Source organism: Podarcis filfolensis (assembly GCF_964270895.1).
Source record: "Podarcis filfolensis genome assembly, chromosome: 12".
In the NCBI taxonomy this organism is placed as follows: domain Eukaryota; kingdom Metazoa; phylum Chordata; class Lepidosauria; order Squamata; family Lacertidae; genus Podarcis; species Podarcis filfolensis.
The window spans coordinates 50,304,681-50,321,142 of record NC_139614.1 but is presented as its reverse complement, the minus strand read 5'-3'; the positions used below and the strand labels follow the sequence as shown (position 1 = coordinate 50,321,142).

At 44.9% G+C, this 16,462-nt stretch overlaps 1 protein-coding gene across 2 annotated transcripts in view; it reads right to left on the bottom strand.

The window, feature by feature from the left end:
- PLCD1 (phospholipase C delta 1) overlaps nucleotides 1-16,462 on the bottom strand; it is a 65,358-nt gene that overhangs the window by 35,963 nt on the left and 12,933 nt on the right. The window contains exon 1 of one of the 2 annotated variants that reach the window (XM_083579548.1): nucleotides 8,878-9,184. The exons of the other annotated variant lie outside the window; for it this stretch is intronic. Coding sequence (XP_083435674.1) covers nucleotides 8,878-8,977 — 100 coding nt within the window. The 5' untranslated portion in view covers nucleotides 8,978-9,184. Of the gene's footprint in view, nucleotides 1-8,877; nucleotides 9,185-16,462 lie in introns of those variants that run through there. 2 annotated transcript variants of the gene reach the window in all.

Sequence of the window (16,462 nt, the reverse complement as noted above, 5' to 3'; positions counted from 1 at the left end):
GACAACACCCTCCCAATTTGTGCTTTGTTTTCAAGAGTGACTCTTTGACCTGTGCTGATAACATTCCAATTTACTCTCCAAGATCAGGTAGAAGAAACCAGCTTGGACTCTATAAGGGAGAAGAGAGGAGAACCAGCCAGTGAGATGTAGTGGCTGGAGTGTCGAACTAATAATAATAATAATAATAATAATAATAATAATAATAATAATAGTGTTGGGGGGCTCAACAACTTTTGGGTTTTCCTTAAAGAAGCTCAACAATTTGGGGGTAGGATATAACTGCCAGACTAAATAAATCAGTGTTGCTCCAGTGGTTGTTGGACTACAACTCCCATCATCCCTGGCCATTGGGGCTGATGGGAATGGAGTCCAACCACAGCTGGGGAGCCATGAGATCCCCACACCTGTACCTGATGAAGTGGAATGCCCTGTCATGTGATGCGTCCATTACTAAACCCCTTCTCGTCACACAGTATGGTGATGTGGTATTGCATCACTGTGACACAGAGAAGGAGCAGGTAGGTCATTCCTGCAATGCACACAGAAGGAATTCAGACCATCTGCCAAACGCAAAAGGAATTTGCCTCTGCGCCCAACCTCCTCTTATTGCAATTTGAATGGCGCTTTCTCAGAGTTAAGCTGCTGCTAAGACAGCGGTGCCTGCATGTGTCACTTAGGGCACGTGAAGAGCTATAATTACAGCCGGTACATCTTCTGTGATGCAAGGTGAGCAAAACAGGCATGGCAGAAACCAGCATGACTATGGCCACATTTGCACCTTACGTTGGAAACAGCATGTACCGCTTTGAAGCATCATGGCTTCCCACAAAGGATCCTGGGAACCTGCCGAGAGTCGTTTCGGGACCCCTATTCTCCTCGCAAAGCTGAAATTCCCAAAGGACCCTGGAAAGAGGGATTGGTCCGTGCAGGGAACTTTCAGGGACTGGTCAAAGCCCACCCAGTCTAGCACCCTATTTCCCTCCCTGTTCAACCAGCAACCGGCTGCCAGGAGTGCCTGCAGGAGCCAGGCCCTGTGACCGGTAGGGCCTCGCAGGACTGGGGCCTTCCTGAGTTTGGCCCGGAAGGGCAAGCCATGGCTGCACAGGTGAGGCTTGACAGAAGACTCGTAGCACCTGGTGTCAAGGGCCGGGAGGGGTATATAAGACCAGCATTTCCTCTGGGTCTTTGCCACAGCAACACACTACCCACCTAGCTGTGCTTTGTCTTCCTGACTCCTAGTATCCTGACTCTTGGACCCTTGGCTTCCTGACTCCTGGTATCCTGACCCTCGGACTCTTGGCTTCCTGACTCCTGGTTTCCTGATTCGTGGACTCTTGGCTTCCTGACCCCTGGACTGCTGATTCCTGTTTCCAGACCTCTACCCCGGTCCCGACGTACAGTGGTACCTTGGGTTACAGATGCTTCAGATTACAGACTCTGCTAACTCAGAAATAGTACCTCGGGTTAAGAACTTTGCTTCAGGATGAGAACAGAAATCGCATGGCGGCAGCAGGAGGCCCCATTAGCTAAAGTGGTACCTCAGGTTAAGAACAGTTTCAGGTTAAGAACTGACCTCCAGAACGAATTAAGTTCTTAACCCGAGGTACCACTGTACCAAGCCAGGACTCAGACTGCCTGTAACCCGGACCGTGACACCGGCACTTGGGGCTAGACTCCACTCAACATGGAGGTTCTACTGAGCCATCATCGCTAGTAGACCCTGATGGATTTCTCTTCCGTGAATTCAGCCTTTGTCAACCTGGTGCCCTCCAGATGTTTCAGCCAATAATTCCCACCAAACAGGAAAAGTAACACAGGCAGGCATTTGGACGCCAGTGATGTTATGTGCTTGCGTGAGAAGCAACGATCCCGCAACACTCACCCACCTGAAAGCGCCCTTATTTGCATGCAAATCGTCCTTCCTATAACTGGATCTCGGGTCAAAAGTAAATCGGTGAACTGGACTTTTAGTTTCTGTCTAGCTATGCACGCAGGCTAACCCCAAGTTCTGCTTTCCTTTACATCTCTGCTTATCTGCTTCCTATAAACTACAACGCAGTAGCCCCTGCTCTCTCTTCCATACGATGACTTTTCAAATACAGTGGTACCTCAGGTTAAGTACTTAATTCGTTCCGGAGGTCCGTTCTTAACCTGAAACTGTTCTTAATCTGAAGCACCACTTTAGCTAATGGGGCCTCCTGCTGCTGCCACGCTGCCAGAACACGATTTCTGTTCTCATCCTGAAGCAAAGTTCTTAACCTGAAGCACTATTTCTGGGTTAGCGGAGTCTGTAACCTGAAGCGTCTGTAACCTGAAGCGTATGTAACCCGAGGTACCACTGTAACTTTACCCCGCAGCCAGTTTAAACAAAGAGAGCCTTGTGAAGCAAAGAAATTGACCCAGTTTGCACAGAATGCAAACCACGGTTTGTTGGCCCTAACTATGGTTTGTCTGACCGTGCAAACCTAGCCCGGGTGATTAACCATAAAGGCTGCTGGGAATCCCTGCAGACAGATAAGTAACATGTCAGGGAGAAGTCCATACCAGAGCCAATGAAGTGCTCTAGGTCCCCAGCGGGAAAGGACTGGGGAAAAGGTGTTCTCCAGGCAGTTTTGGAACAGCACCACAAATATCCTTCTAGCTCCCTGCTCTAAGAGGGGAAAGGTGAAAGATAAAGAGAAATGGCCAAGTGACAAGATCACAGCAACCAAGACCGCAAAATAATAATAATAATCAATGGAGGGGGGGAAGCAAGTGTTCACTGTATGAACAGTCCCTGCGCCATGCAACTCACAAGCTCCTGCATCACTATTGCAATAATAATAATAATAATAATAATAATAATAATAATAATTTATACCCCACCCATCTGGCTGGGTTTCCCAGGCCACCCTGGGCGGCTTCCAACAAAATAGTAAAAATACATTAAAACATCAGTCATTCAAAACTTCCCTATACAGGGCTGCCTTCAGATGTCTTCTAAAAGTCAGGTAGTTGTTTATTTCCTTGACATCTGATGGGAGGGTGTTCCACAGGGTGGGTGCCACCACCGAGAAGGCCCTCTGCCTGGTTCCCTGTAACCTCACTTCTCGCAAGGAGGGAAATGCCAGAAGGTCCTCAGAGCTGGACCTCAGTGTCCGGGCTGAACGATGGGGGTGGAGACGCTCCTTCAGGTATACTGGCCAGACTGCTATTAGCATGCGTGACAATCTCCATTCTCTGTGTGCTGGTCTTTCTACAGTCAAAATGGCAGAATACACAAACCTTTTGCTTTGCGGAAGTTCAAAACCAAACTTTAGGAAGAGGCTGCATCCCTTAGGCTGCAGGTGGAGAAATCGTACGTCTGAATGACTCAGCCAAGATACCTGTTCAGAACACCCACTACCTCACCTGGGCTAGATGAAAAATACAGGTAGAGCTGGGTGTCATCTGCATAGCGATGACAAAGCAGCCCAAACTTGCAGCTGTTAAGTAGCTTGAAGAAGAGGACAGATCCCGTCATACTGAGAGGAAGAAATTCCCCAACGCTCCTTCTGCAATTGAGCGGTCAAACAGGAGCTGAAACACTGGATCAGCCAGCCATTTATTCATTTTTTTAAATGCGCTGACCACCCTCCATTCAAAAAGGATACAAAGAAATTTAAAATTACAAGTTGTTAAAATTCGTTTTAATATTGTGTTTTAATATTAATGGTTATTGTTGCAACCCACACTGAGACCTTAGGGTGAAGGGTAGGTCATACATTTTAATAACAATAATATATTGTCATTAAAATAACATAAACAAAGAATACAACAAATAGCACTGATGAGATGCTACTATGAACTATGTAGCAAACTGCCCCAAACTCTATCAGCCTTTGGTGATAGGTGTCTTGTTATTAATGGGCCCCTGCTGCTAATAACCCATTTCTATTTTTATTTTATTAAACAAAATAAAGCAAAGATAAAAGAGCATAAAGAAATGCTATTGCTGCAGGTTGGAAGCAGCATAAGGTTGGGCATTATAATAATAATAATAATAATAATAACTTATTATCATTGAACTTGTTGTTCCTAAACAATCCATGCCTTTGAGACAGCTGACAAGATCCTTGGCTCTTTGATTAATCAGTAACGTAAACTTTGGCTCTATTCTGCTGTAAATATCCTTCATAAATAAATAAGCAAAGTGTAGAGGAATGAAACCATACCCTCCCAACATTCCTCTGATGAAAAATAGGGACAGCCTATTCAATAATAATAATAATATCCCACCCATCTGACTGAGCTGTCCAAGCCATGCTGGGTGGCTTGCAACATATATAAAAACATAATATTAAACATTAAAAGAACCTTCTTTATACAAGGCTGCCTGCAAACGGCTCGGCGGTCACATAACTCCATACCCTCCAACATTTCTCCAGTGAAAATAGGGACTTCCTAAGGAAAAGCAGGACATTCTGGGATCAGATCATAAACCGGGACGGCTTCTGTAAATCTGGGACAGTCTTTGGAAAATAGGGACACTTGGAAGGTCTGCTGAAGCCATACACCCAGCTCAAAACATCATAATCTAAAACAGAGCTGGGAACACTTCAGGCTTGTGGGATCACCTGCAGCGATGGTGGAGTTTTTGCTAGATTCCCCATCCATTGCCTGTTGCAAACAACCAGGCGTTTGTTCCAATCAACAGAAAGGAATGGCGTTCATACAGAGAACCCCACTCCTGGTTTCCCTGCCAGCACTATTTATTTCAGGACTTTAATTTAGGACAAGAGGAGTCATATTGTTGCTTCAGTTGTTAAACAATTGGGTATCAGGTTGCTACCAGGTGGCCTGCCTGCCTAGTATTCATCCTGCTCTGCTTGCACAAAGCTTATGGGGAAGTCAGATGACATCACCTATTACTGAGCATTCATCCTGGTTTGTTTGCAGGGAGGTTATACAATAGATGTGCCAAGGAAGCGTTATCCCACTTTTTCTAGTGCACTTTCCCATAGCTTTCCTTATCACAATAAGTACCGATTTGGGGGTAGGAATGGGTTTGTTGTGGATGATTTCCTCCTACCAAAGAACAACTATCTGTAAGCACCCCAGAAATCATTGCTGATTCCTGAAGAAGAGGAAGAAGAAGAAGAAGAGGAGGAGAGTTTGGATTTGATATCCCGCTTTATCACTACCTGAAGGAGTCTCAAAGCGGCTAACATTCTCCTTTCCCTTCCTCCCCCACAACAAACACTCTGTGAGGTGAGTGGGGCTGAGAGACTTCAGAGAAGTGTGACTAGCCCAAGGTCACCCAGCAGCTGCATGTGGAGGAGCGGGGAAGCGAACCTGGTTCACCAGATTACAAGTCTACCACTCTTAATCACTACACCACACTGCAAATCACCCAGAGATCTACCTTCTTTCCACCCCAATCTAAAATGTCTGGGCAAAAAGAGGAATATACGGGTGAGGAATACAGTGTCAGAACCAGACCTAACAGCTTTCAGAGAGCCTTTCCCACGGCGCCACTACCAAGGCAGCTCCTACTTCTCCAAAAGATGAAACATGGAGAAGGGTCTCTTATATCTAATCTCAAAGGGAAATTCAGGACGACACTGTTATTGATAGCAGCAACAACAGTTAAGTCATTGGGATGGAGGAGGGATCCGTTTTAAATGGATTTATGCACAGAATTTGGTGGCGGTTCCAGCCCGATTGAGCTTTGCTCGTATCTGACGTCTCTTATATTGTCTGATGTCTGAGTCATTCATGCATATAAGTTCAGCTAATAATAATATGCAAAAGAAATCAAGTCCCATGCTGTAACATATTTCCACAGCATAAATTTATAAATAATGCATGTTTTTTAATATATTTATCGATGACTATATCTAGTTATGTGATGGTTACTTTAGGAAACCTGGGATGCACAGGGCAAAGTATATACATAAAATAATGCAGGCATTGGCAAACTCGGCCCTCCAGATGTTTTGGGACTAAAACTCCCATGATCCCTAGCTAACAGGACCAGTGGTCAGGGATGATGGGAATTGTAGTCCCAAAACATCTGGAGGGCTGAGTTTGCCTATTCCTGAAATAATGCATATAATTTGCTAGATTTTTTTTTTTTTTTTTTTTTTTTTGCATTTTCAGTAGAACCGGAGAGTCGGGGCAGGGGGAAACCTTGATTCTCACTTTGAGACTAAGGAGCAAGGCACGGAATTAGGGAGGGAAATCTGTGCAAATAAGCTCAACATTCAGATGTTCAATAAATCCCATCCCTAGACAAGAGGTTTACCAAAATCAGCAGAGTCACACTGGCTCTCTTCTTTCAAGCCAGCAATGTGAGCAGATGTCCATGCCTGGGCTCAGCTCGGAACCCAGACTCCATTTTGGAAACTACCGTATTTTTTGCTCTATAAGACTCACTTTTTCCTTCCTAAAAAGTAAGGGGAAATGTGTGTGCGTCTTATGGAGCGAATGCAGGCTATGCAGCTATCCCAGAAGCCAGAAAAGCAAGAGGGATTGCTGCTTTCGCTGCGCAGCGATCACTCTTGCTGTTCTGGCTTCTGGGATTCAGAATATTTTTTTTCTTGTTTTCCTCCTCCAAAAACTAGGTGCGTCTTGTGGTCTGGTGCGTCTTATAGAGCGACAAATACGGTGATTTTGTATTTTGTAACATAGAAGTATTTTTGCCTGCATATGACTTTGATGAATTTGCTGCCTGCATTGAAATGTAACTAAACCTTTTAAATTTATCTTAGAAACAAAACAAAACAGAGTCACACTCCTCCTGTCTCTCTCCCAGAAAAAAAGTCCTCAGCCAGAGCAACCAAGGCAGTTTTAGTTCCCAAAATGGACCAAAAGCGTCTACATCACAGAAGTCAGCCAGGGATGTGCGGAGGTGAACTATCACCACACACTTGAGAGCACTTCAGGAGTGGACTCTCCACCACTTCCTTCAAATGGGGGACCACCCCTTCACTCTTAAAGAGGCACTAGCCCATTCTTGCAACCAGACAGGCAGATTTATAGAAGCTGCCAGGAGCAAGGGTCAAGCGAGGAAGGGTCATAGCTCATCTGAGCAATTGTGACAAATAAGTTATTGCAGGAACAGCCTGCCGCTGAACTGCATTTTTTCAGGAGTTCAAGTTGAAGCGGGTGCAAGTGATTTTATCTGCCAAATATTGAACAAACAGGCCACGGTGGCCTTCCAAAAGTTATAACCCAAGGCTCCAAAAAACAAGAGACTTTTCACTCTGCCAAAAATTATTCCCAGGTAGAACTGAGTGGAAGTAGTTATCAGGGGAGAAATCTCTCCTTTTTTCACCAGCATCACTGCCACAGAAGAAAGCACTAGCCTGTGTGTGATCAGGTTTGCTTCAAGATTTTCTCCACCTTAGAAAACCAGGATCCAGCCGAGAAGATTCAAGAATTAGCCCTAGAGGCCAATCTTTCGTTTCACAGCCCAAAGCAAAGAGGGAGAGGACATTCAGGTATTTGAGTCACCATCTATAGTATAGTATATCCCAGTGATACAGGTGGTTATACTTCTGCATTGAGAACTAGACCTAGGTTTATTTTTCCTTTATAAATTTTATTTATTGCATTTCAGTTCCACCTTTTCCTTGAAGGAGTTCAAGGTGGCATACGCGGTCCTCTTCCTCCCCATTTTATCCTTCCCAAATTATTTGTGCCAGGGATGGGGGAATATGTAAAGGAGCCTTCCTTGAAACCCACACACATATTCACACACACCAGGGTCCCTTAAATACAGTAACCAAAGGGGACAGACCACTTCTTGCCCCCTGTAAAATCTGAGTGTTGCTTATTCCTGTGTCTTTTCTGGAAATGGCATCCCCACTGTTCCATGGAAGAGGCACAACCTGAGCTCATCCCAGGACTTTCTAGAATCCATCTCTGTGCCGTTTTCCTTACCATCAAAATGTAGACTGCAAGCTTCTTGGGGCACTGGCCTGCTTGTGTCAACTTATTCATGTATTTATTTCCTTATGAAACATCGTGCACATTGATAGTTCTGTATAAGCTAACAGCAGCAGCAGCAACAACAACTGAACGGCCACCCATCTATGGGGTTGGGCCAGATGACCTTTGGAGGGCTCCTTTGAGCTCTTATTCTAACAGCCACAACTCTTTTAATACAGTATATGGCTAAGTCTGGAGCCTTAGTGTTACAGTCCCTTGCAAGAGCCATTTACTGAAGCCACAACAACCAGGGAGAGAAGGAAACATAAAGTTCCTGTTTCTTTCTTTTTCAGTTTACAGTGTTTCAGAGCAGTAGATGAGACGCTGAGTTTTGCAGTAGTCGTGATAACAACCACCAGCACAACAACAACAACATTGCAATCAATAAACTACCACAGGCAGACCGCGGGAAACACGTTGGGGGGAGCATTTCCTTAAACTTAAAAACAATAACAAAAGGACCCAAGCAGTTTCTCAAAACGTTATTCTCAAAATAACGTTTCTCCAAGCATTATTTGGCCCAAAACATAACAAAAACCTCCACTGCATCAAGCAGATTGAAGCGGAGAAATTGCACAGACACGCAGATTATAAATCACTTCCTATGAACACATCTCAAAGCGATGGACTGTTTTAAAAACACACGCATCTACGATTTTAAAAAAACCCGTTTTTTAAAATCCAGTCAAGCTACAGATTGAGATAAAGAAGATCTTCACTTTTTGATAAAAATAATACTTGGAAAGGGTAGATCTTCAAGAAGTGCTGAACTGGATATATATATAAACACATGTTTTAAAAGACACAGAAACAACTTTGGTTGACTTTAAAGGTGTGGCAGAGACTCAAACATCCGCCACTGCTGTCACAGAGCTGCCAGGAGCCTAAGGAGGCATTTATTTGGCTGAGACACCAGCCCCTTACCCAGTCTCTTCCCATTCAGAGCTGCCACTTTCCTGCTCTCTTCCAGCAAGAGGTTTTCCTGGGATTTGCTGAGCTTGGGCTGCCTTCGGAAACACTGCATTGCCCCGGAGAGAGGCAAGGACAAGCATTGGGGAGTCAGTCCCCAGCCCAGCCGGCTCCCTGGTCGCCCTGGGGCTGCCGCAAAGTCCTTGTGGTTAAACAACTGGCACAAAAAGCACTCCGGCAACACCAGCCGAAACAGAAACACCGGAGGAGGCTAGCTTCAAATGAAAGAGTCTGACGTTAGGCAATCGCTGTTCTCTTGCACCGTCAGGCAAGCACAGGAGGATGCAACAGACTGAGTTATACTGCACTTGTGTTGCTCCAATCCCCAGGCAAGGGAGGGACAAAGTTCCCCAGCAATTAAAACTTGATTGCCTGGCATGTGACATGGCACTGGAAGGGCATTTATGGCATTGTCTTTTCTTTCCCCTTCTCCTCCTCCTTTCTCCTCAGTGCCCAACTGTTTTGTCTCCTTTAATGCCTCTCACATGTAATTAGGCTATAAAAGGTTGCCTGTGCCTTCCTGTCTTCAAGGCCCATTTCCCTATTGGCCAAACTGCTCTGAGGCCACGGAATGTTCGCCGACATTCGAACTGCTCATACGGGATGTGGGGTTGCTTGCTTATTTATTTATTTAATTTAAAAAATAGAATAGTGACAAGCAGTACAGGTTTTGCAAAGGGGATGAAAATTACTTTGCCTGGGGAAATTTTCTTGCAAAAGCTATGGGTAGGGGTGTTGCATAATTCCATCAGGGATGGGAGCAGAATTTTCCCCAATTCGCACGTCCATACGAGGTTGGGAACAGAAATCACACAAGCGAGCTTGTTGCTCTGCCTTAAAAGAGAATGTTATGAAGATGGTCTATCGTTGGTATCTCACTCCCACCAAATTGGCAAAAATGTATAGGACAAGTAGTAAAACTTGTTGGAAATGCAAGGAAAAGGGCGGCAACTTCTATCACATGTGGTGGTCATGCAATAAAATAAAAGAGTTTTGGGAATCGGTTTATAATGAGTTAAAAAATATGTTTAAGTATAGTTTTCCCCAAAAGCCGGAAGAATTCTTGCTAGGTTTGGTGGGAGAAGATATTAAGAAGATAGATCAAAGACTATATCTGTATGCAACAACAGCAGCTAGAGTATTGATAGCCCAAAAGTGGAAGCTACAGGAGACTCCGACGGTAAGAGAATGGCAGATAAAGCTGGTAGAATATGCTGAAATGGCCAAATTGACACACAGAATTCGCAATCAGGAGGAGACGAAGTACCAAAAAGAATGGAGTAAATTTATGGTTTATATAAGTGAGAACTGTACAAATATGAAAACATTGGCAGGATTGAGGTAAATCTTATGTCATGGTGTAATTTTTAATTAAAGAAACTGTGAATTATAGATTGGAATAGGAAAACTGGTGGAAGGGAAGGACGGAAGTCAACGGCTCTATGGAGCATAAAGTAGGATATATGTAATAAGATGTGATGTTTTTGTTGGTGGGTGTTGGTTGGTGTTCTTAAATCTCAATAAAAATCATTTATAATAAAATAAAGAAATCACACAAGCAAGCTTGAGCAATATTTGCTATCCTTTCGTTAGTCTGCTAATGTAAATTATTGTGTTTTTTCCTGCATTCTTTATTATGTTTCCCTTCAACTGAAATAAAATTTATTGAGTAGGTTTCAGCTATAGTGGACAGGGACACGGATGATGTATTTCACAGAAGCCGAACTGCAGCAGAACGAAAACAGAGCTGACCGTGACCCATCCAGGATGGAACGGAAACCGTTGCCTCCTGATATCCCTAGCTGTGGTTCGTGGGGCCATTCCGGTTGGGGCTGATGGGAGTTGTAGTCCAAAACACCTGGAGAGCACCAAGTTTGGGAAGGCTGCCGTTGAAGAATCCAGGGCTCCCCAGCACAGTTTGGAAAACCCTTGCCTCATAATAACTCTCTGATTAAACCCAAAGCGGCGGCGGCCTTTAATAACCGATGCTCCGGAACTTAGGCTCAGTATTGATACAACAATGACAAATTAAGAACAAAAGAGCCTGCTGAAATTCAGAACCATTACTACCTCTGACCATGGACAGCTGTACCTTCCATAAATTTCTCCAATCCTCCATCCTAGTTGGTGGCCATCACTACTTGCTGAGTGAGCTCCGCAGCATAACAAAGCACTGCAAAAAGAAATACCGTATTTTTTGCTCTATAAGACTCTCTTTTTCCCTCCTAAAAAGTAAGGGGAAATGTGTGTGTGTGTGTTATGGAGTGAATGCAGGCTGTGCAGCTATCACAGAAGCCAGAACAGCAAGAGGGATTGCTGCTTTCACTGCACAGCGATCCCTCTTGCTGTTCTGGCTTCTGAGATTCAGAATATTTTTTTTCTTGTTTTCCTCCTCCAAAAACTAGGTGCGTCTTGTGGTCTGGTGCGTCTTATAGAGCGAAAAATACAGTACTTTCTTTTGTCTGTTCTTCCATCATTCTGCTTCAATGGACATCAGTGAGTTCTAGCATCATAAGAGCGAGGGGCAGAGACTTTTTTCCCATGCACCTTCTCCTCGCCATGGCTAATTTTATCAACTTCTATCACATCACCTCTTACTTGCCTTTTCTGTAAATTAAAAAGTCCTGAACGCCGCACCCTTTCCTTTTTTCCCAACTCCACAATTCCCTTTGTCCAGAACGGCACACAGTATTCCATACGTCGTCGCACAACAGATTTGCATAGTATTATGGTATTCACAGCTTAATTTTCAATTCTTTTCTTAATGATCCCTCATGCGGAATTTGCCTTTTTCACAGCTGCCGCATACTGGGCTGACATCCTCATGGAGTTATCCACTACAACTCCAAAGTCTGGTTCCTGGTCCGTCGCTGCCAGTTCAGAGCATCCATGTGCAATTAAGGTTTTGGGTGGTTGGGTTTTTTTGTCTGAGCGTGCATCACTTTTCACTTGTTTTCCATGGCTATTTTGCTGCTCATTCCCTCAGGGTTTTTTAAAAATCATTTTTATTTTATTTTACAAATATAAAATTATAGCAATCCAGATGCGTATCCATATACAGTCAAACCTCTTCTTACGTCTGCCTCCACTTGCGTCCATTTCGCCCAACGTCCGCAGCAAACCCAGAAGTAACCGGTGGGTTTGCCGCTGTTTGCGCATGCGCAGGAGCAGCGATAGCCATTCGCACATGTGCAGAAGCGGGCGATCGCCGCCCGCGCCTGCACACAACGGTGACTCTTCCAGCAACCCGTTTCGACCTCTGGACAGACCTCTGGAACGGATTATGGTCGCAGGTAGAGGTTCCACTGTATAGAGAATACTCTGAATCTCAAGACTTCCCCCCACCGCCTCCATGTCAACATTTACAACTGTGTATTATTCTATAATCTATATTTTATATCAATCCATATTGTCCATAATATTTGTTGCATGACAAGGGAGATTAAAATCCTGCTAATGTTTCCATCTGCTTGCAGTGGTCTCCTAGGTAAATTATAATTTTTTCCCATTCTTTTAAAAAGTTTTTCTCCTCGATTCCTGAGCTTTCCAGTCAGCTTTGCCATTTCGGCATAGTTCATCATTTTAGATTGCCATTCCTCTCTGGAAGGGCGTCTTCTTCTTTCCATCCCTGGGCTAGTAGCATCCGTGCGGCTGTTGTCGCGTACATAAAAAGTATTTTCTGCTCCTTTGGAACACCTGTACCTATAATTCCTAATAGAAAAGCTTCTGGTTTTTTAACAGAAGTTATTTTAAACAATTTTTTTCATTTCATTATATATCATCTCCCAGAAAGCTTTTATTACCTAACACTACCACCACATGTGACAAAAGCTACCTCCTTTTTTTTTTTTTTTTTTTTTTACATTTCCAGCAGGTATATGTACTTGTTCTATACATTTTTGCTAACTTAAAGGTAAAGGGACCCCTGACCGTTAGGTCCAGTCGTGGCTGACTCTGGGGTTGCGGCGCTCATCTCGCTTTATTGGCCGAGGGAGCCGGTGTACAGCTTCCGGGTCATGTGGCCAGCATGACTAAGCCGCTTCTGACGAACCAGAGCAGCGCATGGAAACGCTGTTTACCTTCCCACCAGAGCGGTACCTATTTATCTACTTGCACTTTGACGTGCTTTGGAACTGCTAGGTTGGCAGGAATATGAAGTATGACTTAGCATTCGTTGGGGTGTGAAGGGGTAACATAATATGCCATTTTGATGTCTCAACATTCTTCCTGCTGACATTCCACATTACACAGGGATCATATGATTTAGCACATGTGCACTTAAGTTGATATGAAAATGTTCCCTGCGTACACTAAGGGCCTAATCCTCCTCTCTTTACCTCATGCCAAGTCACCTCGCTGAGGAATTCAGGTGAATAACTTTCTGAAAAATCAGAGGACCTGTAGTGTCAGTGACTCGGTCAGCAATTACTTAAGTTTAACAGGGGAAAGGACTCATTGATATAATCTCAGCCCTTTCCTTTTTTTAACAGAACGTTTTGTACTGCTGGAGGCTGATCTCCAGTATATTCTTAAAGGCTGCCCACAGGTGTGGGTTTGGGCTTTCATTATTATGTTTTTCCTCAGAGGGGTGAGATCTGCTCGCATCATATTCCCTGTTCAAGAACACAAGCTGGATTATGAATTATTGTGGGTTGTCGACCCTCCCTGCATGTTACAGAGACACTACCGTGCTACCTCGAGTTACAAACACTTTGGGTTACAAATGCTTCAGGTTAAAGACTCCACTAACCCAGAAATAGTACCTCTGGTTAAGAACTTTACCTCAGGATGAGAACAGAAATGGCATGGCAGCAGCGGGACGCCCCATTAGCTAAAGTGGTACCTCAGGTTAAGAACGGTTTCAGGTTAAGAATGGACCTCCGGAACGAATTACCGTAAGTTCTTAGCCAGAGGTACCACTGTACAATGTTTTTTCAAGCGTTTCTGATTATGTTTTTCCAGTGTGGTAGATTAGGGTTGCCACATTTTTAAAAGTTGAGTTTTTCTTGGCAAAGTTGTTGAACTTTTACTGGGGGGAGGGCAAAGTTGCTGAGCTTTTTTCTTTGGGGAGGGGGGAGTTGTTGAGCTTCTTTTTTGCAAAATCTCCCCCCCCCCCAAAAAAAAGAGAGAGAAGTTTTTCAGCTATCTTTTAGGAAATTTGCAAAAAAAAAAAAAACCCAACACTTCCGAAACGGCTTGCAAACGGTTTTTGGAAATTCAGCCTATACGTATGGCAGCCCTATGATGGATAGATAGACAGATGATAGATATAGATGGATAGATAGATATAGACAAACAGACACACATGCTTTTTATAACAATTAAAAGGGGGCGGGAGGTGAATCCGTGAGTGACACAAAGCCCCCAATGGAGGAGAACAAGGAAAGGAGTCTAAGCAAAACAGGGGAAGAGGGAGAGAAAAGAGATGTGGGAAAGGCTGGACGTGAAGGGTGGCAAAAATGGGGAAGCAAATATGGGGTGGAAGTGAAACAGGGGGAGTAAACAGGCTGTGGCCATTTCCTGTTTCTAAAAGAAGAAAAAATTGTTCATAGAGCAGGGGTGGCCAATGTGGGGCCTTTGGGTGCCTGTGGGTCTGCCAGTCCCTCCTATGGCATCCATGAAAGGCCTTGGAAGATGTTCTCCTCAAAAATCCAGTGTGGGAAGGGACACGGCTTGCTCTTCTTCCTCAGTCCCTGTCCACCACCCCCTCCGTATGAGAGAGCTGCATATTCCTGCATTGCAAGGGGGTTGGGCTGGATGATCCTCAGGGACCCCTCCCTTCCAATTTGATGATTCTGTGGTTCTAAACAGAAAGAAGGCAAAAAGCTTCTCTCTGTGAGTGAGTGGGTGCAGGGGCCGTTTTCCCATTTGTCCAGCTGCTGATAGGAGAAGGGAAAGGCTTTCCCACACCATTTTGTGGTCCTGTGTCAGGATGCTGTCAGCGGCTCCCAGCTGGATGCCCAGGAAAGTACAGTGGTACCTCAGGTTAAGAACTTAATTCATTCTGGAGGTCCGTTCTTAACCTGAAACTGTTCTTAACCTGAGGTACCACTTTAGCTAATGGGGCCTCCCGCTGTCGCCGCCACGCGATTTCTGTTCTCATCCTGAAGCAAAGTTCTTAACCCGAGGTACTACTTCTGGGTTAGTGGAGTCTGTAACCTGAAGCGTCTATAACCTGAAGCGTCTGCAACCCGAGGTACCACTGTATAAAGACAAGAAAAAGTTTCTTACTGTCCTTTTTTATTTCAATCTTCACAAAAAGAGGCTATAGAACCAGCCTCTTGAATAATGGCGTTGTCCCGAGTGAATCTCCACACCCCGTCTCTCCCACTTCCTCATTCATCACTTCTATGAGTGCTGCTGCGTGCCCTCTGTCTTTGAGCTCTTTGCCCTCCTACTTTCAAGGCCCGCCAGGTTCTGGGAGATGGAGGGTCTGGGATGCTTTCTAATGACAACATGTCAGCCAAGTGTTGTTCCGGCTTTCCCAAGATTTCCCAGCTTTTCCGCCCATCTGCCTCTGAGCTGCAACCTCCCTCAAACCCCTGTTGTAAATCTATACTGTCTTCCTCCTCCTCCTGGAAGGGTCAGGATGGGGAGGCGGTCACACTACACCAGTGTGGTGTAGTGGTTAAGAACGATGGACTTGTAATCTGGTGAACCAGGTTCGATTCCCCACTTCTCCACACGCAGCTGCTGGGTGACCTTGGGCTAGTCACACTTCTCTGAAGTCTCTCAGCCTCACTCATTTCTCAGAGTGTTTGTTGTGGGAGCGGAAGGGAAAAGGAGATTGTTAGCCGCTTTGAGACTCCTTAAAGGTAAAGGGACCCCTGACCATTAGGTCCAGTCATGGCCATCTCTGGGGTTGCGGCGCTCATCTCGCTTTAGTGGCCAAGGGAGCCGGTGTACAGCTTCCGGGTCATGTGGCCAGCATGACAAACCGCTTCTGGTGAACCAGAGCAGCACATGGAAATGCCGTTTACCTTCCCGCCGGAGCGGTACCTATTTATCTACTTGCACTTTGACGTGCTTTCGAACTGCTAGGTTGGCAGGAGCAGGGACCGAACAACAGGAGCCCACCCCGTCCTGGGGATTCGAACCTTCTGATCGGCAAGTCCTAGGCTGTGTAGTTTAACCCACAGTGCCACCCGCGTCCCTTTTTTGAGACTCCTTAGGGTAGTGATAAAGTGGGATATCAAATCCAAACCCCTCTTCTTCTTCTTCTTCTTCTTCTTCTTCTTCTTCTTCTTCTTCTTCTTCTTCTCCTTTGCCCAGTCCCTGAAATTCTGCCTCTTTTAGCCAGGGCAGCTGTTTTGTGGTGTGACACATCCCAGAAGCAATCATGTTGTGTCCCATGGCAGCCATTTTGTGACTGGTGCCCACGGCACTTTCTCAAAATTCCAAATGCGACCATTGTCCCAAAAACGTGCCCATTGGTGACCTCCGGCGTACAGGATTGCAGCCGTATGGATCTGGCTGTATTCCCAGATGACCTGTTTACTGAGCACTCATCTAATCAGGGAGGTTACATATATGACGCCTG